Source organism: Nuphar pumila, chromosome 11 (assembly GCF_984573655.1).
Source record: "Nuphar pumila chromosome 11, dmNupPumi1.hap1.1, whole genome shotgun sequence".
Classification (NCBI taxonomy): Eukaryota; Viridiplantae; Streptophyta; class Magnoliopsida; order Nymphaeales; family Nymphaeaceae; genus Nuphar; species Nuphar pumila.
Window position 1 is genome coordinate 7,967,577 of NC_143259.1, and position 25,558 is coordinate 7,993,134.

The window sequence follows — 25,558 nt, forward strand, 5'->3', positions numbered from 1 at the left end:
TTTCTGTCCCGTCCTTATTCCTTGTTATTAAAATTATTAATATACTTTTAATATTTTATAAATAGTATTTAAATATTATATATATATATATTTATTTATTTATTTTCTAACCTTAAGTTTGTGATTTTTTCTTCTTCTTTTTTTACTAGTCTAACCCAACCCAGTAACGTAAAGAAGGCAGTGAATTAAAGAAAACCAGGGATCCGTTCAAACCTGTTCCACTTGGGACAGGAACGGAGAACATGAAATGAAGAATGAACCAAAGATGAAGGTGAAAATCAAAACCCGTACCTAAATGAAACAGGGATGAAAAGCAAAATTTTGAAGGGACAGGGCTAAGGAGCCCTTAGTAAAAAACCACAATATTTTTAATATTTTGATGTTTTTTTAACTCTCTTCCTCTATAAAAAAAAACATAATATTTTTAATATTTTGATTTCTTCTTCAACTCTCTCTCTCAATTTATACGTGATATACTTCTCAAATCATGTTATTCCAACGTGTGCAAAATTTTGCAAGAAATTAAAAAACTATACAATGTTAAAATAAATTAACATTTATAAATCATATTTTTACGTCAAAAAAATATAGTCTAAGAGTTGATTCTCACTATTTTAACCATGCTCAATGCATATATACTATTCAAAACAATCCCCCACTATAAGTTTCGATGAGAGGATGAGGGTACCAAATACTTTCCCATATAGCCGGACTTGTGGTTTTACTTTGGCGTTAGGGCAATTTGATTACGAGTGTCAACGGGTCACGTTTGGCTCGAACTCAAGTAGAATTAAACTTGAACCAGATTTTCAAGTATGGTATCGGGTCCAAACTCACATCTAATCAAGTTCACTATAAGAAAAACCATACCCAAACCCGATAAGAACTACATGAACTAAACCCGAGAGAATTCTTATTTACTGGTAAAGAGGCGAAGAAATAGATTCATCATAACATTCTAATATGATCCGAAACAGGGATCATACATGGTAAAACCATATTTTTTTATCATTTTTACGTTAAAAAATTGCGGGTCTTAATGGGAACTCGGGTAGGGTCCAATTCTGGTATAAAAATTCACAAACTATACTCCGGTCCATTTATTAATTGGACCTTCGGCTCTGGACCTGAGTCTTCTTATTTATCATACCCGATCCTGTAGGGTTTGATTCGGGTTGGGTCCGGGTAAACTTGACACCCCTAAATTTGATATCTACCATGATAGAATGAAAATTTTGCTATCAGATGAGGGTTGAAGAGACCATCTGTGCAAAGCAGTCAACCCGGTTTCGAATCCCAGGAAACTTAGGGGTGTCAATTGGGAATATAAAAAATGCATGTGATAGGTTTATTGCGTGATTTACAAATAGGCCTAGAAGATTTTACTTTTAACCCACTGAAGTTTCAAATATTTAAGATAAACTTTTTTTCCCTTTTTTTTTACGACAAAAAACCCTCACCAAAGCCAGAAAAGCTTCTATACCATCCCTCCTTACATGACCTACTTTTGGAAGATAGGGACACACTCATGCACCAGCAGGGTTTGATCCTGTGATTTCATATCAACACACTCACAAGTCACAACCACCCCCATTGGCATTTAATTTTTAAATATATATATATATATATATTTGCTATGGTTGATCGTATCTAAAGTCTAATGAAAATCTCACTATACAAGTTAAATCATGTAGATGTATTCAGCATAATCAAATTAGTGTTAATTGATTATTGAATCACTTTTTTTCAATGAAAACCCATGTTTTTTAATTGAAAAAAAAGTGATGCATTTGTAACTGCCGAAAAAAAAAAAAGATTTCCAAGTCGTTTGTACTTACAATCGAATTTAAACCATTTTTTAAATTATTTGAATAGTCACCAAAATAGCTTTATGTTCACTGATTCTAGCCAACTTTTTAAAATGTTTTTATTATTATATTTAATTCATTTTAAATTATTGAATACCTCACAAAATACCCAAAGGCAAATGTTCATTAGTTTGAGAGAGAGAGAGAGAGAGGCTCAATTAAGGGCAAAATAAATGATTTTAAAGGGCAACATCACAATTCTGTAACAACAACAAAACATAAAAAACAATCCCAACAACCAATTGAACAATTTTTAAAGAAATTAAACTTTCTCCTCAAATATTTAAAATTGAGGTGGCTAAACTAATATAAGCCTATGTAAGGGAAATGAAAACCTACCCACTAGAAAACCTATCAAATCTACCCATTAAGAAACATTTTATAGGATTTTTGGTATTTTATTTGAAATTCTGACCTTTCACATGTGATCTATGCACTTGTTTTTATAGGAATTAGTTCTTGGAGCATTTGATTAGAATGCATGGATAAGTTTTTATATATTTTTCATAAAATTTGGAGGCTTCAAATACCATTTTTTTCATCAAAAAATGCATGATTCAACTGTTATTTTTTAGTAAATCAATCATGTTGAACACATCTGTAAGGTCAGAATTTCAAAAAAAAAAAATACTGAAAATTCAATTAAATGTTTCTTGGGGGTAGGTTTGATAGGTTTTCTAGTGGGTAGTTTTTCATTCCCCACCATGTAAGTCACCTATTTTTATTTTTTTTCATATTATTTGATACGTAAATGGGAAGTAATTAACTAAGAGGATAAGCTAGTTTATTTAATGAACCCTACCCTATGGGTATCCGTACAAGTGCAAACAAATCGGAGTCATGGGTCGAGTTGAGGGTGGGATGGAGACTTAGGTACATTAACGGGTTGGATCTGGCCATCACCAAATTTGACTTAGTAAATTTTACTTAATAACATCAGGTTTCAGATGAAAAAATGACTTATTGAACCGAGATCTGATTAGCTAATTTACCCTTGTTGGATTCAGATGCTAGCTTACAATGTAAACAAGGGTGTCAACTGGTTGGGTTTACCAGGACCCGAACCAAACATTATAGGGTCCGGGTATGGTGATAAATAATAAGACCTGATTAAGACCTGCGTCCGATTAATACATGGACTCGAGTATAGTTTGTGAAATTTTATACCCCGACCCCCACAGGACCCGAGTTTCGATTAAGACCCACAAATTTTTAATGTAAAAATGATAAAAGATATGGACTTACCGGGTCTGGTTCATGTAGTTCTTATAGGGTCCGGGTATGTTTTTTCTTATAGTGGACCATATTAGACCAAGATCCAGACCCGATATCATACCCAAAAACCGGATCCAAGTCTGGTTCCACCTGGGTCCAAACCAAACCTGACCCGTTGACACCCCTACATATAAAAGGATGGGATTTTAATTGGATTCATATTCAGTTCTAGATTTGGATTTTAGTTGGCAAACCTATCAAAGTTTGCCCCAATGAGACTGGCAGATCCAACTTGCAGTCAGTCTCTGAAACTGGTTTGGCGTTTCCTATGTGGATCTGAGTCTGAAGCTGACCTGTTTCGGATGCAAGGAGTAAACAAAAGAAGTATGGTTTGAGATAGTTTGAGACTGTGTCTTGCCATCAGGAATAGATCCAGAACAAATGCCATGTATTTCTAAAGAGATCCATAGACATGCAGATCAAGACATGGGCTTAAGGGTGTCAATGGGTAGGCCTTGGTTCAGACCCAGGTGAGACCAAACCCATATCTGATTTGAGATACTGGTACTGGATTCGAACCCAGGTCCAATCAGACCTATCATAGGAGAAACCAAACCCAGATCTTATAAGGATCACCTGAACCAGATCCACCATACATGGTAAAATAAATTGTTTTATTCTTTGAACATTGAAAATTTGTGGATCTTAGTCAAAACTTGCATCGAGTCCGGGTCTGTTATGAAATTTTACAAACCATACCCAGGCTCCATATATCAATCGGACCCTTTGAGTCTGCCCTAGATTCTAATCAGGCCTTCTTATTTATCACCAAACCCTGACCCTATAGGGTTTGGTATGGGTCAGGTCCGGGCAATCCTGACCATTGACACCCCTATACATGGGCTCAACGCCTTGATTTGACCCTCACTCAAAAGAGAGGGTGTTTAAGATCAGTTTGTTTAAGCCTAGGACGAGCCCAAGTTAAACAAGTCAAGCTTGAGCCGACTCATTTTAAAAAAGTATGTATCTTTCAATATTAAAACAAATAGAGTTCAAACTCTAAATAAACTTATTTTACAAATTAAATGCATTGTTTCAAAACGATGAAGAATAGGATTTGGACTCTAAATTCAGAGATTTTTTTAGAGTAATAGATGGAACAAAAGCTCGGAGGCAAGCAACAATGACACTTTATTAAAAGCGACAGTTGCTCTAACAAGTTGAGCTCTAGCGCAATTGGGTTGAACACACCCTCGCTTCTAGTCTATATCTCTCTTGAAATACTAGCCAACCCTTGCACTAAGTAGGCTAGCCACCACAACACAGTTACCCTAACAAATTTGCAAGAAGGCAAAGAGAGAGAGAGATAGAAGAGAAAGCATAGAAAGAAGTAAACTCGCCTTGTAAATGACCTCTAGCAGTCGGGTGCATGTTACACGCTTAATTTGGCCTAACCCAATCTCGATCATGGTTTGACTTTGACCAATCTTTTTATCACTCATTTTGGATAATTTTGTACCTTATAAAATCTTTAAAAAAAACTTTTTATTTTCAAAATCGGTTTGGTCGTTGTCCAAGCACGTTGAGACCAACCGTTAAGGCTAAATGCCGTTTTTCAAGATGTTAGTTGCATCTGCTGCCCGTAACCTGATAAAGGGTGACTGTTTGGGCTTTTATGAGTGGCTGCTTGTTACACATTTAGCTCATTATGATCATCTCATGGCTACTGAGAACGAATCAAATCATATGATTGTATTTCTCAATCTTTCTGAGTTGTTCCTACGAAACCAAGGTAAAAAAGATTGAGAAAGTCAATCATTCACAACCAATGATGAAGGATTCCTCGAAAAGTTCAGGATTAGTAATTATTTTTAGAAATAGAATGAATTCTGTCTCACAATACACGTAGAAGGTAATAAAAACAAAAAGAAGAGAATTCTTTCTTTTATCACTTAGGAGTTGTGTGAGATGAAAGTCTTATGCATGGTTTTGAAGTATGAGCCAAATGTGTAACCTGCAGCCAGCCATAAAAGCCCAATCAGTCACCCTTTAATGGGTTACGGGCAGCTGATGCAACTAATGTCTTGAAAAGCAACACCCAGCCTTAACGGCTAGCCTCAACGTGCTTGGTCAACCACCAAACCGATATTAAAAATAAAAGTTTTTTTTAAAGATTTTATAAAGTACAAAATTATCTAAAATAAGTGATAAAAAGATTGGTCAAAGTCAAACCATGATCGAGATTAGACTGGTTCAAATCAAATGTGTAACACGCACCCACCCATAAAAGCCCAAACGATCAACCTTTAATGGGCTGTTATAAGTGTCACTTTTCAGTAAAGTTGCAAATGATCTTTGACTGCCTTGGTTAACTACCAAACCGTTTTTTAAAATAAAAGCTTATTTTATAGGTACAAAATTATCCAAAACAAGTGATAAAAAAAATGATCAAAGTCAAACCAAGTTCAAGTTTATTATTTAAAGTTTATTTGACAAGCCCAATATCCAAACCTTTTGAGGGCCCTTGCCCTCTAAGCCAACTCTCCACATTTTAAACTCAAAAATTTCTAAAGATCAATGTGAGACTAAAAAGTTTCATAAAGTAGGGTTTTTTTTCTCCAAAATACATTATAGAAAACCTAAGCAAAGAAGAAGATATTTTGCCAACAACTTATGTTCAAAATAGGTATAATTTTGAGCCAATTAATAACATATGTAAAATATATTTATTACTAATTGACGAGTTAATACAAACCAAGCCTAGCTAAACACTCCTTGTCGGTTTTGAACTTGCCAAGCCTATTTCATGAGTTTTATGAAGCTCTTTTACCAATCTAAGACAAGTCAAGACATAAGCAGTTCATCTCATTTTCCGGCCTTAGGGCAGTGTTTGATATACCTTACAAACACCTCTTGGGTAAAACAAGTGGCGGTATTTTTCTTTTTCTCACCAATCGCACCCCAGTGGTATGGGTGTGATTGGTGCATCCCATGATGACGCATTGAACATGTTGCATGGGACTTCGTTTATGCTGTCTGAAATAGTTGTGTTGTAGTACCCAAGCGCATCCAGCAAGTCATGCACCCCTCTAATTAAAGGTCTTGTGTAGGGATGACAGTGGATTGAGGCGGGGGTGGATGACAAGGTCTCCACCCCCTGCCAATTTCAAAATTTTGCCCTTCATTTCATTTCATTTCTGATCCAAACGGGGTGAGACGAGGCGAGACCCTATTTTTTTGGTCCTTCTGCTACTATCGTTGTTGCCTTTCGTTGTTAGAGGAAGGAGAGGCGAAAAATGAGAGCTCATGCAACTTGTTAGAGGAAGGAGTGAAGAGAGATTCGAGAAAGGGTTTTATGTTAGGTTATATATATAAGAGTATAATAATAATTTCTTTAACATGGATTAGGGGTGGGGGCAAGGACAAGAATAAGTTCATCCCCACCTCCATCCCCGCACAAGTTTTGATTTTAACTTTCATCCCCTGTCAATTCTCTGTTTCATGTCCTCCTTCCTCGGTAAAAATACCACGGGGCAAGGCATGGCAAGACCCATTTTCCCGTGGTCCACTGTCATCCTAGTCTTGTGAAAACCTGTTTCGGTTGTTTAGAAAAGGTGCAAGCAACTCAAAGCCTTCGTGGGGGTGGGTCTATACGGATAAATGGCATGGGTGAGGGTGACCTCACGGCACAAGAAGACAAAGAGGGAAAAATGTGAGCGAAGTCGATTGAGAATTCCATGCCATTACAAACTTTTTAGGTTTTTCCATTAGCTCCAATGACGAGATTCGAGAGAGAGAGAGAAGAGCTACTAGTTAGTCTGTGTCAAAGTAGACATTCAATAAGTTGGCACGTGTGTCGCACTCGTGCATAAATACATTAGAGAACAAGCAAGGATCAGAAAAACCAAGAGGGTTAAAATCGCAATAAATTGATGGGACATCATGAACTTTTTTTTAAATTTATAATTTGAAAAAAATGCACCCGGCACATAAAACTGCAAGGTTAGGACCTCTGCCCTCAATGCCTATGCTCAGCATCAGCTTGCGTAGAGGAGAGACGCTCATGAGAATTGAACATTGACCTTATGTCAATTAGCCAAGACCCCACCCCACTGGGCAACACCCCTTAGGCACAATCACGAGTTTAAATCCCATGGATGGGAAAGCCGGCAGGTTATATGTTTCCCCCAGGAACATGCATTGTAGCTACAGTGCGTGTTTTGGGGTTCCCACTGAGTGTCGCGTGGCACTAAGTAGAGACCAAGAACATGCACTGTAGCTACAGTACGTGTTCGGGGGTGCACACGCAACATCTTTGTGATGGAAAACGTAAGTTAAGTTTGATGGGCAAGGGGACCTGGGGTTTTAAGTTAGTGAACTTGACCAGTGAGGGGATTTTACTCCCAATTATTAAAAATAAAAGGCAAGGTTCTAGAAACTGTCAAAATCTTGGTATAGGGAATTTCTTTACTGGGAAAATCTCGCAACAAATTAATCATTTTTTAATGAAAAACTTGGGAAACACCAGCACATATATTTAAAGAAAAATTTAAGATGGTGTAAAAAATGAATTTAAAGATTGTGAAAATGGTGTAAATATCATATAATATACCAAAATAACTGAAAATAACCGATGGCTTAAAAAATATTATAATCTTATACATGGCGATAACATCATGATGTTTTCAAATTATTGCTCATATCTGTGACTATGCTTGGATAGTAAGTCAGAATGAAAGAAAGGCCAAGAAACAAATTGAAACAATCATGCATAAACTGAAAGTCGGTTGCAGATCCAAGATCAAACACATGATATCTTACACTGTGCATAATGGATCAGAGTCTGTCAGTCATGACCCATTTTTGCATCTCTTGAGAGGGTAGAAAGGCTGGGATTGATGCCTTCATTGAGAATCAAGAATGTTGTGAGCTAATGATCCCATATGTGTCTTCGACAATCTTTATGGCAAAGTTCTTTTTTTGAAACTAAAAGACGAGTACTGAAAAGACATATTTTCTATGATTTATTGATCACATTTGCAGAGATTCCAACTTACACCCACATATAATATTTTTTTTTGAAAGACAAGCTGGGGGTGAGGCAGACTCCACCAGTTATCATTCAATGTACCACTGAGCTTTGAACCTGCAACGTCCCACCACAAGGAGACGTGCACGCTCCTACCAACTATGCGGTGCCCCCTTTGGTACCGACAGATAAACCCATGACATAGACCCAGGATCATATCTAAGGCAAAGATCTGATCATTGCCAAGCATTGACATGACACACTGGGTGAAACACTCGATTGTACTACTCAAGCCTTTTTGTTTTTTCATAATGCTTTGCTATGGTTTGGAATATAGTTAAGAGGCCATGCATGTGTGAAGTGAAAGCCAGAAAGCAAGTGTTAAAAAGTAGTATAAAGCATGAAGTGAGATCGGTATTAGCAGCTTGTGGGAAGGGAAAAAGAAAACATGAAAGAAACAAGTGAAAACCAACAAAAACAAAAACATGAGAACCACTAAAAAAAACAAAAAAGAAATAAAGGGGAAGCTAGTGAGGTGTGAAGATGAAATGAATGGGAAATTAAAAAGGATGCTAGAGAAAATTGATTTGAGAAGCTAGTGGGAAGAACACTTCTCACAAATGGGAAACAAGTTTCCTCTATGCTTCCCCTCAAGAATGGTGCTTCCCGCTTCAAAAGTGCTACTTTACTAACCATGGTTTAGATGTTCAGTTACAGGGTAAAAAGCCTCACATTGACTATGGATTTGGTTTGGTGTTGGCGGTTTAAATCTCCTCCAATACTACCCTCTGGAGATAGTTTTTCAAAATTCTCTCTCTCTCTCTCTCTCTCTCTCTCTCTCTCTCTCTCTCTCTATATATATATATATATATATATATATATATATATATATATATATATATATATATATATATATATATATAAGGTATCAAACTCCATAATATATATGGCTGTCCCAAGAGTTGGGAAGCATCAAATTTTTAGATGTACACTAAGGTCATGTTTGGTAACGTTTCATGAGATTCAGATGAGAGAATGAATCACATTTTCACTCATTTACATGTGAACTAGGCCTTGTGTATGATCTTTTCTGTCTGCACCTGATTAGTTTAGTGGAGTTTGCTCTTTCTTCATACCTAGCTTGATTATGGTACGTTTTTTTTATTGCCAAACTGGGGGGATTAAGGCCCCCCTCATTCAATATACAGTGACTTTTATTCTTACTTTTAGGTTTGGATGGTTTTATTGACATTTCTTTTCCATTTAGATTTCTTGTCAGATACTGTTTAGTTGCATTTAGATAATAAAGCATATTGTGTTTTTTGCCATAAGGTTTTCCGTTGATAGTGTCAATGTCTAAAACTTCTCAAGCATCCTACCCTCATTGTTTGGATTTAAGATTAATTCATTGTGTCGACAATGAACTTATTTCTTAATTTGTACCCATGTAATTGTTTTCTAATTGAAACTGCTAAGTACCTGTCATTGCAATGTAGGGATATCCATGATCCGAATGGAGCGATACTTGTCATTGCAATGTAGTTGAAGGTTCCAATGATGTTACATTTCCTATTTGTGGTGCATCCATGAGGTACATAGGAAATTCAGGTATATTTATGTGTTCATTCTTACTGAGATTTATCATCTTTGCAAACCTAACTTGATCGTGTACATTGATGGGATGTCTCAGCCTCTTAGCAAATGGATGAATTCTATATTGTTAGGAGAAAGAATTAAAGTGTGGTGGTAGCATTGATCCTTCTGGTAGTAGATATTGCGCAATGGAAATTCAGAAATTTGGTAGTAGATATTATGCAATGGAAATTCAGAATATATTTCTCAAGTTTGTTACACCTTTGCTAGGTGTTCACTGACACATTATCATGGATATTCCAAAGTGTTTAATCTTCACCCCACTGTCGCAATCTACTTTGCATCATCAGATTGTTCATAGACTGTGGTCTGTTATTTGTTTTTGTTGACTGATGGAGCCTTTTCCTAATTTGGGAATTTTATCTTTGTGGAACAAATTTACTATTTACTGGTTTTGGTTTTTTATCCTCTCTTACCTGAGCATAATGTGCACACTTCCTGTTTCCTTTAACAGTTCCTTTTTTTTTGAGAGACGAGCTTGTTCATCAAATTATTATCATCCCTTGGCCCAAACCAGTTGCATCCGGGTTGCACAAAGATGGATGTTAGACCACAAGAGTTCAATGTGATTTGGCATGCAGGAGATAGTTTTTTATTCCAAAACCAAAGGGTTGTGGTTGTGTCATTGTAAACACCTCAATTTGGATGAGATTATTATAAAGTTATGCTAGTTTAAACTTTTGAACTCAAAAATGACATCCTCTAAACGTTTGTTTAAAATATCAATTAAACTAAATGATCTTATAAAGTTATGCTAGTTTAAACTTTTGAACTCAAAAATGACATCCTCTAAACTTTTGTTTAAAATATCAAACTAAATGATCTTAGCTTTTCAATAAGCTAAAAATCAGGTCAATACAATATTAGAATACCAAGTTATGACAAAAAATAATGTAACTTGTTCAATAAAAATCTTGTTTTTAGGTAGGGTCCACTTTGAGTGCATTTTTAACCATTAAAATAATTGAATTTGATTTGCACTTAAAAGATGAATTAAATTTGGGGATATTAGCTTTCCAGCACATCAAACAGTGCCTCAATCTGACATTCAGATAGAAAGTTATGATCAAAATAAGTTACCTTATTATAACAGATTTGAAGTATGACCAGATTTAAGCGTGAAGATTTGAAATTTCATTATCCAATCCATAAAAATCTCTAGAAACCTCATTTACACGTGCTATTTGGATAAAAACCACCCAAAAAGTATATCTTTATCTCTCTAATGCTAAATAAAATAAAATCCTGTCTTACCCAAAGTCCTATCTCAAGCAGAAATCTTCTTAGATGACTCTTATCCTTTCGTCAGGATAAGAACATGTTTATTTGGGTTAGATTCAAACATAAAAAAATTTATATCTATATTTCATATAGAACTCTATAAATAGAGGCTCACCCCTGGTCATTTAAAAATCATATGCCTAAGTAGAAAAAGCCTACTTAAATCCTACTCTAACTCTGTCCCAACGTCATTAAAGAATACTCATATCTACGTGGAGGTGTTAATGGAGAAAAATGAGCTTCAATGATAAAATAAACCCTCGAGTCTGAAAATTGTATTTTTTAAATCCCTAATATGCTTATTTCAATTTTATATAATCTTTTGATTGGGTGCTTATATACATTTTGTATTTGTTTGCATACCTGAATTCGTGGTGGTGCGATTTGAGCTACAAAGATAAAAAAAAACGGTTTTGACTTTACTTTTCCTTCATGACACCATTTACATATGGTGTACCCATTTATGCCTTTAACCATGATCAAGCTTGAGTTCTCATGAATTGATTGATCTGTCCTGGCCATTTCCCTATGATTAGAGAAAGAAAGCACAAAGGGAGTAGCAACTAGCTATGGAAAATGCTCTTGGTTGTATGTGTGATGGGATTGATGGTCTGTCCAATACCACATACCAAGTGAAAAGTGTTGCTCTAGGACTGGGACTACAGCCCCAAATGGCCTTTTCTTAGAATGGGGGTTAGATTTAGCTCAATGAAGGGTTTATAGCAGAAATAAACAGAAAATATCCCAAACTTGGAATAGATAAGAATTATGTAAATACATGGTCGTTCTGACTATTAACTTGATTGTTCAGTTGTCAATGAATGCTTTTCCACTTCTAGTTTTTTTTTTAACATTTTCCACTTATAGTTGCATTAGTTTTTTTCTATGACATTCTAGCTGCATTAGTTATTTTCTGGTATTTGGATTCTTTAAGATATCGGACCAGTATGATAGAAGACATTTTCATAAGGTTGAATCTATTTAATGTTAAACCTAACTGGTTTAATGATAAATTAACCTTATATATGTATAAAGTATCAATTCTTTCATTGATTAATACATAGAAGAACCAAACCAACACCACCTCTCGACAGAGGGATACATCCTTATGGTATGTATCTAAAAGAACAATTGAGCCAATCGACCATAAAGAAAGGTAATTGGCCAATACAAAATCAGAGGGCCAATGCCCAACAAAGAATCACACGCACGAGCCAAGTACATAAGTAGTCAAAGGCATCCAACTTTCAAGTCCACATGTATGATCTTGGTGCACAAGCTCTGTTGTGAGAGAAAGACCCCGATATGTTTTCAAGTTCATGCTCTCATGTGAAACTTTTGTGCGTGCAAACATGGTTCTACATCACTGCAATGCTTCTTGCCACCATACACAGTGTGGTCCCATATTCTGGGAGGTGGGGAAGAGCAGATTGAAGATGGTTCTAACCTTCTGCCTTCTGCAAGAAGTTGCAGCACTGGGATTTGAACCCATGAACTCTCACCGACAGCCCCAGCACTTTACTGTTATACCAAGCAATGGCCCTCTAATACAATGCAAGCATAGGCTTCCCTACACAGTTGCAGAGAATGCCAACTATAATGTATGCATAGGCTTCGGTACATGCAGACACATATATCCTGGACAAATGCCTTTTAATATAGTGCATGCATGTAAAACACACTAGTGCATGTGCGTACTTGTTTATACATCCCATGGTCCAGCAATACATCATCATTGCTGAACCTTACATGAACATGGTCCATCACCTAGACAGTTGCAGAAACTCCATCCTCACAAACAACTTCCTAACTCACAGTATTGGAGAAAATGAGAGTTCCCTTACGGTTTTGCTACAATCTTGCAGGCTTTACATGATCCTGTTCAGCACATCATTGTATTTTAACTCTGTAGTGCTCTCATAAGAATTTTGCTCCATAACTTGCAGAACCTAACTCTTCATTGAGCATGGAACTGTCATTTTCCATTAACAAGACCAATGTTTCTAGAATCCCATATACTTCCTCCAATCCTGGTTGTTGATTATATACGGCTGTAAACATATAAACCTTATTCTTTACCACAATCCAACTGTGGCATGAATTTTTCTTCAACCCCTTCATCCTTGTTAGCATCCTCACCTTTGCTGAATCTTCCCATCTTCCACAAGCAGCATATGTGTCTGACAGTGGCATGTAGCTCCCTGTCGTCTCTGGATCAAGCTCAAAAAGTCTTGAAGCAGTCTCATATGATACAACTGTGTTCTTATGAATCCTACACGAGTTTAGTAATGCTCCGCAAACACAAGCATTAGCTTCCAAAGGCAACTCTTTTACAAAATCACTTGCCTCTTTCACTAAGCCAGCACAGCCTAAAAGATCAATCATGCAAGCATAATGCTCCACACCAGGTGAAAGCTTATATTCTCATGTCATCCTATCAAACATCAGGCGACCCTCATCAACTAAACCAGTATGGCTGCAAGCAGACAAGATGGCGATAAAAGTAACATGATCAGGTTTGACATTTTTTTTCAGCATCTTATCAAACATGCCAAGGGCATCACTACCAAGCCCATGCATTGCATAACCAGCAATGATTGAGTTCCAAGAAATCAAATCTCTGTAGATCATTTTGTCAAAAATTCTATGCACATATCCAAGATTTCCATATTTAGCATACATGTGAACGAGACCATTGACGACAAGAGCATATGAATCAAGAAAACCTCTAATGACATGACCATGGATCTCCTTGGCAATATAAAGTGCAGTTAGCTCTGCACATGACGATAAAATAGTTGCAATTATAACAGAATTGGCAATTATGCCTGCCATCTGTATTCTCCTAAACAACTCCAGCGATTCACTGCAACACCCACAAGCTGAGAATCCACCAATGACTGCACTCCAACTAACCACATTAGGCATCAATTCTTCTTCATCATCCTTCCCTAGTTGACAGAGAAACTCAAATGCTTCATCACAACGACCAGTAGAAGCATAACATGATATCATAGAGTTCCAAGTAACTACATATCTGTGATCCACTCCTAGAAACAGCCTGTTTGCGTCCTCCACGCTGCTGCATTTCCCATAAACACAGATGCATTCCTCACAAAACAATAGCTCTCGAATCCACCCCTGACAACTAACCCATGAAACTCTTTCCCCATTTTTACACCATCCACATCTGCACAAACAAAGAGAACAACCGCCATTACTTATTCATTAGCCTTATCTCCTCCAGAATTCATCTCCCTGAACAAATTCATAACATCATACCGACGACCACACCTTGCATGAGCCGATATAAGGGAAGTCCAAGTAACCAGATTGAGCTTCAACTTCTCTGAATCCATCTCTCAAAAAAGCGCAGCGGCTCCGCTGCAATCCAAATTCATTGCCGAACCAGACATCATGGTGTTCCAAGAAACCACATTTCTTTGGGGCATTTTATCGAACAGTTGGCGCACAAAGTCCATTCTACCCAATTTCTAGTACATCCCAATCAAACCATTGGCAGCATGAGGGTGAAACTCAAAACCCAATTCCAAAACATGTTCGTGAACCTTATACAAAACCCCCACATCCCCACTTGCAGTACAAGCTCTGATCACCAATGGGAACGTGAACCCGTCGGCCCGAACTCCGCAACCACGCATCCTATCATACAATTCTAGAGTTTCTTCAAAGAACCCATGTTTCAAATGGGCTCTTATAATAGCATTCCACGACAATGAATTGGAATTGCGATCAGGAAGGCACCGAAACACCAATCTAGCATCCCCAAGAAGGTCAAATTTACTGTACATGGCGGTGAGTTTTGCACCAAGAAATGCAGATTGGTTAATTCCATAAACCATGATCTGGGCATGCACCTTCTGCCCTTGCTCTACTAATTTCATGGCGGTGCCTTCTTCCAAGAGTGAATTGAACGAATCCTCGACGATTTTCGACGTGTTTTCATGTTATAGGAGTTGGGTAACGAGGGAGTTGAGAAATTTCAGCTTGTGGAGATCGACATTAGCATCAAGAATCATCGAGTGAGACATTAGCGTCTTCTGTATAGCTCGAACACAAGCAAGTTTTCTGGAGGGAACAAAGAATTTGCGAATAGGAGACGAGAGATCTAGAAGCAATACGCGTGTTATGCTCCGGGAGCGAGAGCAGCTATGGTCATATTTTTATATAAGAGAACCGTGAGATACGTGAGATTGCGCACTTGATCAGTAGCGGAAAAAAATTTGCAAAAGGTCCTTAGCGGCGGTTGTGACCGCCAATAAAGGTAAGGCTGAAGCAAAAAAAGAAGGTTCAAGAGAGTTTATACCACATACCCACTTTAAAGTAGACAAAATTATGATTAATCAAACCTTGGTAAGTTATACTGGAATCCTACTCAATGGTTATTATATTAATTTGACCATGATTAAATGTAATTATCATTTAGGTTAGTTCATTGTGATAATCATTATATAATTCTTTTTTCGAGATCTTAATTCAACATTTATTTTATTGAGCACCCATATGTCCAAACAACCCTATGGTTTTCTATCACCTTGTATACATTTCACAAATACTGCATCGCATATCACACAATCAATTCTCATAACACATGAATCATGTAAACATGTTATTTAATAGTTATTTTATGCAGTGTCATATATTTTCAATGAATAATAATTATTATGCATCATCATCAAAATTTTTTTATGAAACAAGTTTTATATTATTGTTAAGTTATTTAGGTCACATGACTAGAGTAGCCTGAAACCGCAACAACAGAACTAAGTTTTGCCAATCACATTGCATTCAAACATTTTCCAGATTCATATTCATATTTATCGTAATTGAGAACATAATCATGTTCAATTTAACAAGAAAATAAATCCAGTCATGCTGTCATAAGTAGATTTAACTATTAACCTCAATCATTAATCGCGTAGGAGCCTATTTCGCTGAAATAAGGCATTCATACACCAAAACCATAACATATCAATTATGATTTAACTCACCATTATCTCAATCATAAATATTTACATTAGACCGGATATAATTCAAAAGTAGATTTATATAAAATTTTTAAAGAAAACACAAAAACATAATTAGAGTCACAAAACCTTACTTTTCTTATAAGAGTTCATATAAACCTTTACCGAGCAAATCTATATGACCCTGATTAATGTGTTGATTTTCAGTACATTAAATTATATTAGACCTAATTAAAACATTAATGACATAAGATTGAATTAATAAGTTTATTGCAACTAACCCATAACAAAAAACACAAACCGATTTTTTGGTAAAGGCTCCCATAAGCCCAAATTGAAAGACTCATATGTTTTTAATTATGTTTCAGTTATAATCAAGCTTATACAAGGTAAAATTCACATAATTTAATTCAGTTCATGCTACACATGCCATCAAAAATCAAACCACAACAATATGTATATTTATAACAATCAAATTCTGAGAAAAGAGCCTTAAACCCTAAACCAATTTCTAGGAAATTAGGTTTTGATTATCTCAATACAAACCATTCAATTTTCATCCTATAACGAGCATAATCACTATGTATGAAAATACAATTCTTTAGAATCAACTAAAGCAATTAAATCATATAAATAAATAAAATTTTACTGTATTTTTCAAGCATGACTTGCACAATTCGAAATCAGATCTTTCCCAATACTTGGGTCTATATTCTGGAGATGAAAAAAAAATAATGAAACAACAAAATCCATACATGTTATTGTTTAAACATATGTACAAGTAATAAAAAAAAGATCAGATCCCTATTGACTTGATCTTACAAAATTCACAAAAAAACTATAAAACACATATATAACCTTCAAATTTTTAATGGAGCTACTTCACATGTCAATAATATAACCCAATAAATGAATCTTCAAAATCATGTGTATAAACATTATAAAAATTCTGCTATTTAACCCTATTATGAAAAATTATAAACTAGATTTTGTAAACTGCAGAATTTTTCTTAGATTGAAGAAGTTTTTGGGATTTATAGAAAATCTTTTTGATAAAATCTTTTTTACATAATCTTGTATTATGTGTTGGACTTCACCCCAAATTTTTATAATTTATTTTGAGTGATTTTGCTTAGGCTTCTACACTTTTCAAAAGAGTAGGTTGAAACAATCCTGTAACTAGAGCCTAAAAATTAAGCTCTATTAAGCCCTGGATGTGTAGATTATTTCCATCTTTTTATTTAAATCTTTTAGATTGATATTCTTAGAGTTACCAAATTATTTTCAAAACTAGTCAGATTAAAAATAAAAATAACATAACGGTCATCTCAAAACTTGTAACATATCTACAATTCAAGCGTCAAGGATAATATTAAAACATGATTACCCATAACTACGGTTATTCTAAACTCATTTATAGTTATTTACATGAAATATTAAGACTAAATCATGCTAGTAACAAATACAAAAACAACTTATTCAGATGCTACCTTAAAAAATAAGAATGTTTTTTTTATGAAAACTCATAGTTCAAGCTTTAAAAAATCTCTATAATACATATCAGTCCCTAAAAACATATATGAACTGATTTTTTTTTATTAAAACCATATTTTGGGACAATATTTAATATGTATGTACATGCATATGATTTTCATTTATGTAAAACTCTCTCTCTCTCTATATATATATAATTATCACTTAAAAAGGGGTTTCTCAAAAAACGTTCTTGCCAAAAACTATCCTAAGCCCGCAAAAACTTTAAAACTTCAATAGTTTGGTTTCAACCAGATTATATAATGAGTAACCTACGAACAACACAAAAAAATATTTTATAACTAAATCTAACTTGGTCTAACAATTAAAACCTTGTTTAGATGCTCATTTCAAAAATATTTTGATGAAAAAACCCATTATTCATGTTTTTGAAAATCCAAATAACTGACATCTCTAAAAAAGTGTATATGACTGATCTGATAATGCAAATACATATATGAAATAATATACCATACACATCTGCATTCTTGGTGTATGTACACAACATAAATTACATAAATCTTATCCGAAAAAATTGATAAATCGATAAACTGAATAAAAATAAGGTGATCCAGTAGTCTCACCGCCACCACCCTGATTAAATACGTAAGGTTAATGGCTGCTTAAGCCACACACACACCGGACCTCCTAGGAATGAATAGTAGAGGAGGAAGAAAAAGAAAACAAAAAAGAAAAAAGAAGAAGAATAAGAGAACAAAGAGAGAAAGAAGAAAAAATATAGAAGGTAAGAACGGGAAGGAGTTTATATAGCCCTCTCTCCTAGGTTTCTTCATCAGCTAGATTTTCAAAAGAAATAAGACTATCCCCTCCAAAAACGTGCAGAAGGGGAAGAGTCCTAGCCTAAAGCAACTTCCCAATTCTTTCTAATTTTTTTATTTGTTTATTATATATATTTTAAACTCTTAATTAATTAGGACCCCTCTTATTTTGACTTTTTCACCATACTAACTACTAACAATTAGTTAAGTTGTTTAATATTTTAGAGGTGGGGGACATCCCACCCTCTTTGATTTTCTAATTACCTAATTAATTAATAGATTAATTAAGAATTCTAATTTCTCAAATAAAATCTTAATTAATTTTTAATTAAAACCAAATGAAATTGAGATTTAAACTATAAAGACACTTGGATCTAATTGGGGTTCACATAGGCCATCCCATATGAGGGTCCAATCCAATGGTATTGGATCCAATTAATATTTTAAATTGCACCCAATCCATTTTATTACTTAAAATTCTTATTGGATCCGAATGCTAGGATTTAGATTTAAATCCAATATCTAAAATCTAAAAATATTAAAATTGTTTAATTTTTTGTTTAGTTTACATATTTTGAGTTTCACACTTATTCTTGTAATGTTCTTAATAACTTGAGACTGAATTTCATAATAATTCAAAATCATGAAAATCAATAAAACCAAAAAATTCAATTTTTTTAAAAAAATCAACAAAATTGTACTCAAGTCATAGATACACATAAAAATTCATCATTTATTTATTTCTAATGTTGAAGAAAATTCTCGGGTTTTACAATCATACCAGTTCTATAATTTACATCTTTTCCCTCCATCCCAAATAAAAGAAAAATATATGGATTTCACGAATCCACTCTAACGCACATGAATCTACTCTAACGTCGAGATTCCAAATAGGAACCTATAGTGAATGATAAGTTCAACTTTAGCATCAATTGAATACAAAATGTTTAATTACAATCATACAAAATTGGAATGAATATATATCAAGAAAATAAATTGACCTACATTACTAGTGTATCAGGTTCATTAAGCCTAACAAGGTGAAAGGTAGCACAACAATTTGGTGATAAGTGTGGCATAAGGAGAAAGGTAACACAACGATTTGGTGATAAGTGTGGCGTTGTTGGCTGTTCACTGCTTAGTGGGCATCGTGACAAAAGTTAAAATCGGCAAAATATCGTTTTTCAAAAACTTGTGAGATTTTGAAATTTTTTCGTAAATCTCGCATTTTTTGGCAAAATCTTGGCAATAAAAACTTAATTAAAAAAATATAAAAATTATTTTTATAAGAAAATATTAATAAAAAATATTTAAAAATAAAAACACATTTTTTTCCATGATAAATAGCCATTTAAAAACATAAATATCATGTTTAAATTGCCGTATATATGTTTTTTTCATAAATCTCGTGATATTTTGAAAATCTCTCGAGAAATTGCCGTTTTAAACTTTCAGGCAATTTCTCACGGTATTTGTCACTATGTTGGTCGGCACTTTGGTAGGAGAGAAATGCTAGAGTGTTTAAGTGTGGGAGTCGGTCTGCTTCTTCGCTGCTCATCCATATCCGATCTATCTTTCTGATGTATTTCATATGGTCGCTCGCTCTTAAGTGGCTGGCAACGGATATATCTACAGTGGATTCACCCCCTTTTCCCCGGTTGCCCTTCTCTTCTTGTAAAGCTGGGAGTGGATTCCTTATCCTCATGAGCTTTATCTGATTCTTAATTTCTGACAATAAACTTTGAGTTTACTTCTCCCTCAAAAAAAAAAATATTTGGTGATAAGAGAGATGTCCAAGGACTAAAAATGGTTTCAAACACTAATTAACCTAAAGATTTGAATGAAACAGTATAGTTTTCTACACATAAAATAAGCATACCGAGAAAATCACACTAGAAATTTCATTGAAATGAGGCAGAACTAGGAACTCATTTTGGCAGATGGGCAGTTGTACTTTTTGGTAAATTCAAGGCAAGGTGGAAAATTAGAAATCTTACTGGCATGAACAGAAATTCAATGTTGGTAGGCTCAAATTTTAATTATTTGCGTACATTCTTGAATTTAATAGCCTTAAAAGTGTGTTGCAGTATTGAGTGATTTGTTAGTGAGAGACTTAGCGTTGGTTCTAGCTAGTAGCAGTTGAGTGGCACTGGGCCTCAAATTTAGAGGCACCCCTTACCTGTTTTAGGGATGAATGGTTGCAGGGTGGTTGAGAACAGGCAGTCTACTGATACTTAACATAGAATGGGTTTATTTTTTCTTTGGGTAAGGGGAGGTGGATTCTCATCTAATCTTTTTTTTTTTTGAAGAAGGTGGATTCATCTACTCATTAAAATTTCTACCCCACAAATTTATGTTCCTCACATGGGGAAAGCTTTAGCTATCCATCTTTACTGACACCATAATAAATGGAAAGTATTAAGTTATAGACATCCATGGGTCTGGCTACAAGTGCAACCAACTCCTAGTAAGTTTCTTGGTAGCAGACAGTATTCACTTAAAGGCATTCATCTTTTGCAGCTAGAACCTCAAGCCAAAAAGGGAGATCGCACACGTGTACTCACAAAAATAAAAAATAAAAAAAAGGAAAAAAAGGGAGAAGAGAAGCATGTTACATAAGCTAGAAACCATATTGCTAAAAGTTTAAAACAGAAAAAAGAAGACAGCCAAAATCTCGTGAGAAATTTACTTTTTTTTCTCGGTGTTCGTATTGACAAAATAAAAAAAAATTAAAGGAGAAACAAAAGAATATGAATCAACCCACTTAATGCATGATAGTAGCTGAAATAAACGTAAATATCGGGATAAAATTGTGTTCCTTTGATTATCTAAAAAAAATGAGAAAATTTTATCTAAAATAAGGAAAATACAGAAAATGGAGTAAATGATGAAAGGTTAAATCCAATTCTAAATTATGCATTTAATACTTAAAAAATCTAATAACAAAAGTTTCTCAAATTTATCAGAAAATATTAAAAAAGAAAAATAGGAAACCGATTCAAACAGATTTTGAGTAAATCGGTGAAGTAACAATTTGGTTCGATTTTTGACAACATTGATTAAAACTCAGGTTCAAAATTCCATTATAAGAGCACCACTTGAAAAAAAAATAAAGAAATCTCAATTCTACTCCTACCAGCAACACTGCTGCTAGGGCTATTAAGTGACTAAATGATGTATCCACTGTTATTTCTGCTATTCACTGCAACTGCAATATTTCTTGCTACTGATGGTATTACAACTAATGACGATGATGGTGACAACCAAGATGGAAGATAAACCTCTCCAGGCCAAGCAAAACTAAAAGTTGCCATAAATAAGCACCACGATATTTGCTGCTGCTATGATATATAGGGGAAGCATGGAAATGAGGAAAATGAGTTACTCACACCAACACAAGGCTTAACTGTCCCACTGCCAGCTTATCTTTTTCCTCTGTGGCCCGTCTCAAATCAAGCAAAAAGGTTGTTATTATGAGAATTGTGAGGTTACCCTTCAAGAAGAGAAGATTACAGGTTGCACAAAATATAGGGCTCGCTAGAATACTAGCTCCCATGCTGCTGCCTTTTGTATAAATGACCCCTTCTCGCCTCCACCTATGTTGGGGTGCCCAAGTTGGTGAGAGGGAACCCATCAACACCCAAGTCATCTTTGCAACCATGGCTCCTCGTCTGGCCCTCCTTGCTTCTCTTCTTCTGTGCATGGCTCTAACCAATCTGCCTGTGCTGTCGGAGGCGCGCTCACTCTTCGTCTTCGGCGACTCGCTCGTCGACAATGGCAACAATGATTTCTTGGCTACTACAGCCCGTGCCGATGCGCCGCCTTACGGCATCGACTACCCAACTCACAGGCCAACAGGCCGCTTCTCCAATGGCCTTAACATCCCTGATATTCTCAGTAAACATAACAATGACTTCATTAATTTGAACTTCTTCTATTATGAGTTACTATCTCATTAGTATGTTTGATAAATTTTCAAAAGAAAAGCGAAAAGAGCGAGCTTCTTCTGTTGTACTCTGTGTTCTGCATGCTCATACTAACAATTGCATGCATGGCACATGCAATAGGTGAGAACATGGGCATTGAATCCCCATTACCCTATCTGCACCCTTTTCTTCATGGGGAGAGGCTACTTGCGGGCGCCAACTTTGCATCTGCTGGAATCGGCATCCTCAACGACACCGGGTTCCAATTCGTAAGCGATCGCTGGATTCTCGACAAGTTAGCCAAAAAATCACTTGATCATATGTCCAAAAGTCAAATCAAGCATTTTACTGTTGTATTCATTAGTTTAATAGAATCAAACAATATGCCAAGCTTTATCGATCGTTGCCGTCTTATAATATCTGAACCAGATAAGTTTTAACCAAAAATGAGATGTCAAAAAAATGCAGCTTAACATCATAAGGATCTACAAGCAATTGAAGTACTTTCAACAATACCAACTAAGAGTGAGCGCCTTGATCGGGCCTGATGCAACACAGAGGCTGGTGAACCGAGCGATTGTGCTCATCTCACTAGGTGGGAATGATTTTGTGAACAATTACTACTTGGTGCCGTACTCTGCAAGGTCACGCCAGTTTGCACTTCCAGACTATGTTCGCTATCTCATTTTTGAGTACAGGAAAGTGCTAGCGGTAAGCTCCTCCTTTTCCTCCTCTATTTTTTCTTCTTGTTTGAGCATTTTGGCAGACTAAATTATTAGAGGCGTGGTTAGGTGATCACGATTTACGCCCAGTAGTTTACAAAGCACCCGGGCCACACAAAACACAGAAAATCGCCAACGCTTGGAGCGATTTTCTTTATAAAACACAAACACAGAAAATCGCTGTGTGTGCTGCAATTTTCTGTGTAAAACAAAAAACACAGAAAATCTCTCTGTGTTCTGTGTAGCCCGAGTATTTTGCAAAGTACTCAAGCCCGATCACTGGATCTGCTCAGAAACTATTATGTCATGATTAAGACTGATATCAGTCAGGATCAGGTGCCATCACATGGCATACTTTGAGTGTGCCTCTGCATCTGGCTGTCCTCCATCTTTGTCTGTCAGTTGTGGGCCCCAAAGCAGATAGAGAGCAGTCAGGTGCAGAGGCACACTCAAAGTGTGTCATGTGATGGCACCTGATCCAGGCTCGACTGCTATGCATAAAAAGTGCTACAGCTGCACGCACCAAGTACTGCGGCTTACACAGAGGGGTGACACCCATGAGATTTGAACCTAGACTGCCCGTCAAACGGTCTAGGCCCCATCCCAGTAAGCCAAACCCCATGGGTCTAAAGGTTTTGAATGTTGGTAACATGAAAATGCAGAGATTGTATGAGCTTGGGGCGAGAAAGGTGTTGGTAACGGGCACTGGTCCCATGGGGTGCGTGCCTGCAGAGCTAGCACTGAGAAGCAGGGATGGGAATTGTGATGTTGAGCTGCAGAGAGCATCAAACATGTACAACCCACAGCTGGTGCAGATGCTGAGCCAACTCAACTACCAAATTGGGTCGGACGTGTTCATTGCTGCCAATGCCTTCAACATGCACATGAACTTCATCTCTAACCCCAGAGCCTTTGGTAAGTTTCATGCAACTATATATCTATCTAATCATATTTTGATGACAGTTTTGCTTTGGTATATAAGTTCACTTGGGGTAGCATTCTTTACTGTGTGGTACTAAGGCCAACTTGTCAGCTCATGCATATTCTTTCTAAAGTCAAAGAGAAAACGATTCCTTGGTTAAAGTACCACACTAAACTCATTGACACGCCCCCCTTCAACTATATATGGTCAATGTTTCGTTCATTGTGGTGAAAGTGACATGAAATTGGTCTACAGTATATAGACGTATGGTACATAGTTGTCTTTTAAAATAGAGCAAAATAATTCATGGAACCTTGGTTGTCACATGATATCGTGAATGGATTTCTTTTTGAAGGGAAATTTTCTTGGGATTTTTGGAAGGATTGGTTCTTGAAATTCCTAACCTTATTGGAAAACCCTTTGTTTTTTTTCCTTTTTCAAAGTCTTCATGTATATATGAGTAAAACTATGGTGCCTAGGGAGCACCTACACCTACCTACTAGAAACCATGTGTAAGTTACATCTTCTTAATCAGACCACACATGAATGTATTCAACATTGTTTGTTGGGTGGGAATCATAACTAGAGTCATGTTTTTTGGATGTAAAAATATGATTTTTCAAATAATGAAATTTTGGCATATTATGTGCTGTTGATATTTGAAAATCGTGAAAACCTACATGCACATCATAATCACATGATAAAACTTGCTTTCTACTAAGAAATGTATGTAGATCATACTGTAGGGTTTGATCAACAAAAAGAAAAACTAAAAAAAATTATGGAGCACATACAACAGAAATATATACATGTGTGTGTGAGAGAGAGATTGATGATTTGCCAAGAAAAAAAATCGTTTCCTTCAAACTTTCATTCTGGAAAAAAATGGAAAAATAAAACTAAATCATGCTGACTGGAATGCAGGCATGTGTGCTCACAGCTGAAATATTTAATGCTATGTCATTTTAATGATTAGGTATCACTGTTCTATTTTTTTTTTAGGGTTTGTGACGTCAAAGGTTGCATGTTGTGGGCAAGGACCATTCAATGGTATAGGGCTGTGCACTCCCCTTTCAAATCTGTGCCCTAACAGGGACATCTACGCCTTTTGGGACCCTTTCCATCCAAGCGAGAGGGCATGCAGGATCATTGTCAGCCAAATCATGACTGGTTCTACACACTACATGTATCCCATGAATTTGAGCACCCTGCTTCTATTGGACTAAGACACCTTGGCTCGTGTCATTTAATTATTGCCATTTCCCATGTGAACGTGTCCCTTTGTGTCTGTGTAGTCCGGTTTCACGTGAATGATAAGTTCTTGGTGGATATGAGTTGCAATATATTGGGAGCACTGTTGAGTCTTTGGGGACCCTTTTTAATAATATTTGTCATTAATGCAATCCCATTTTATGCATGAGTAGAGATGGCAGTAGACCTGGGGAAACGGGACCCTTTTTAATAATATTTGAAGCCTTTTAAAAACTTGCCTATATATCGTAATTGGACGATCCAAAGCCTATTCCCAGTGAATAAAACCACATCTATGAGGTTAGTTTCATAAAAACAAATTAGATATAGAAAGAGACTCCTGATCAAATTTATTTCCTATGGGCACATTTGATGCAGACAAACGCTGTGT

At 35.9% G+C, this 25,558-nt stretch overlaps 1 protein-coding gene and 1 pseudogene across 1 annotated transcript; one reads left to right on the top strand and one right to left on the bottom strand.

The window, feature by feature from the left end:
- Window positions 1-12,963: 12,963 nt before the first annotated feature.
- Window positions 12,964-14,951, bottom strand: LOC149821825 (putative pentatricopeptide repeat-containing protein At1g17630 pseudogene; annotated as a pseudogene).
- Window positions 14,952-22,005: 7,054 nt separating this feature from the next.
- On the top strand, window positions 22,006-25,142 carry LOC149821826 (GDSL esterase/lipase At5g33370-like). The gene is made up of 5 exons (XM_089981446.1): window positions 22,006-22,243; window positions 22,414-22,541; window positions 22,741-22,983; window positions 23,657-23,909; window positions 24,919-25,142. Exons 1-5 carry the CDS (start codon window positions 22,006-22,008, stop codon window positions 25,140-25,142), a joined length of 1,086 nt encoding a protein of 361 aa, XP_089837572.1.
- The last annotated feature ends 416 nt before the right edge of the window (window positions 25,143-25,558 follow it).

Excerpts from the sequence above, each read along its gene's own strand:
- LOC149821826 (XM_089981446.1), top strand. The coding sequence starts at position 22,006 with ATGGCTCCTCGTCTGGCCCTCCTTGCTTCTCTTCTTCTGTGCATGGCT. Across the intron at positions 22,542-22,740 it reads ACGACACCGGGTTCCAATTC|CTTAACATCATAAGGATCTA; the intron begins GTAAGCGATCGC and ends AAAAAAATGCAG. Across the intron at positions 23,910-24,918 it reads CTCTAACCCCAGAGCCTTTG|GGTTTGTGACGTCAAAGGTT; the intron begins GTAAGTTTCATG and ends TTTTTTTTTTAG.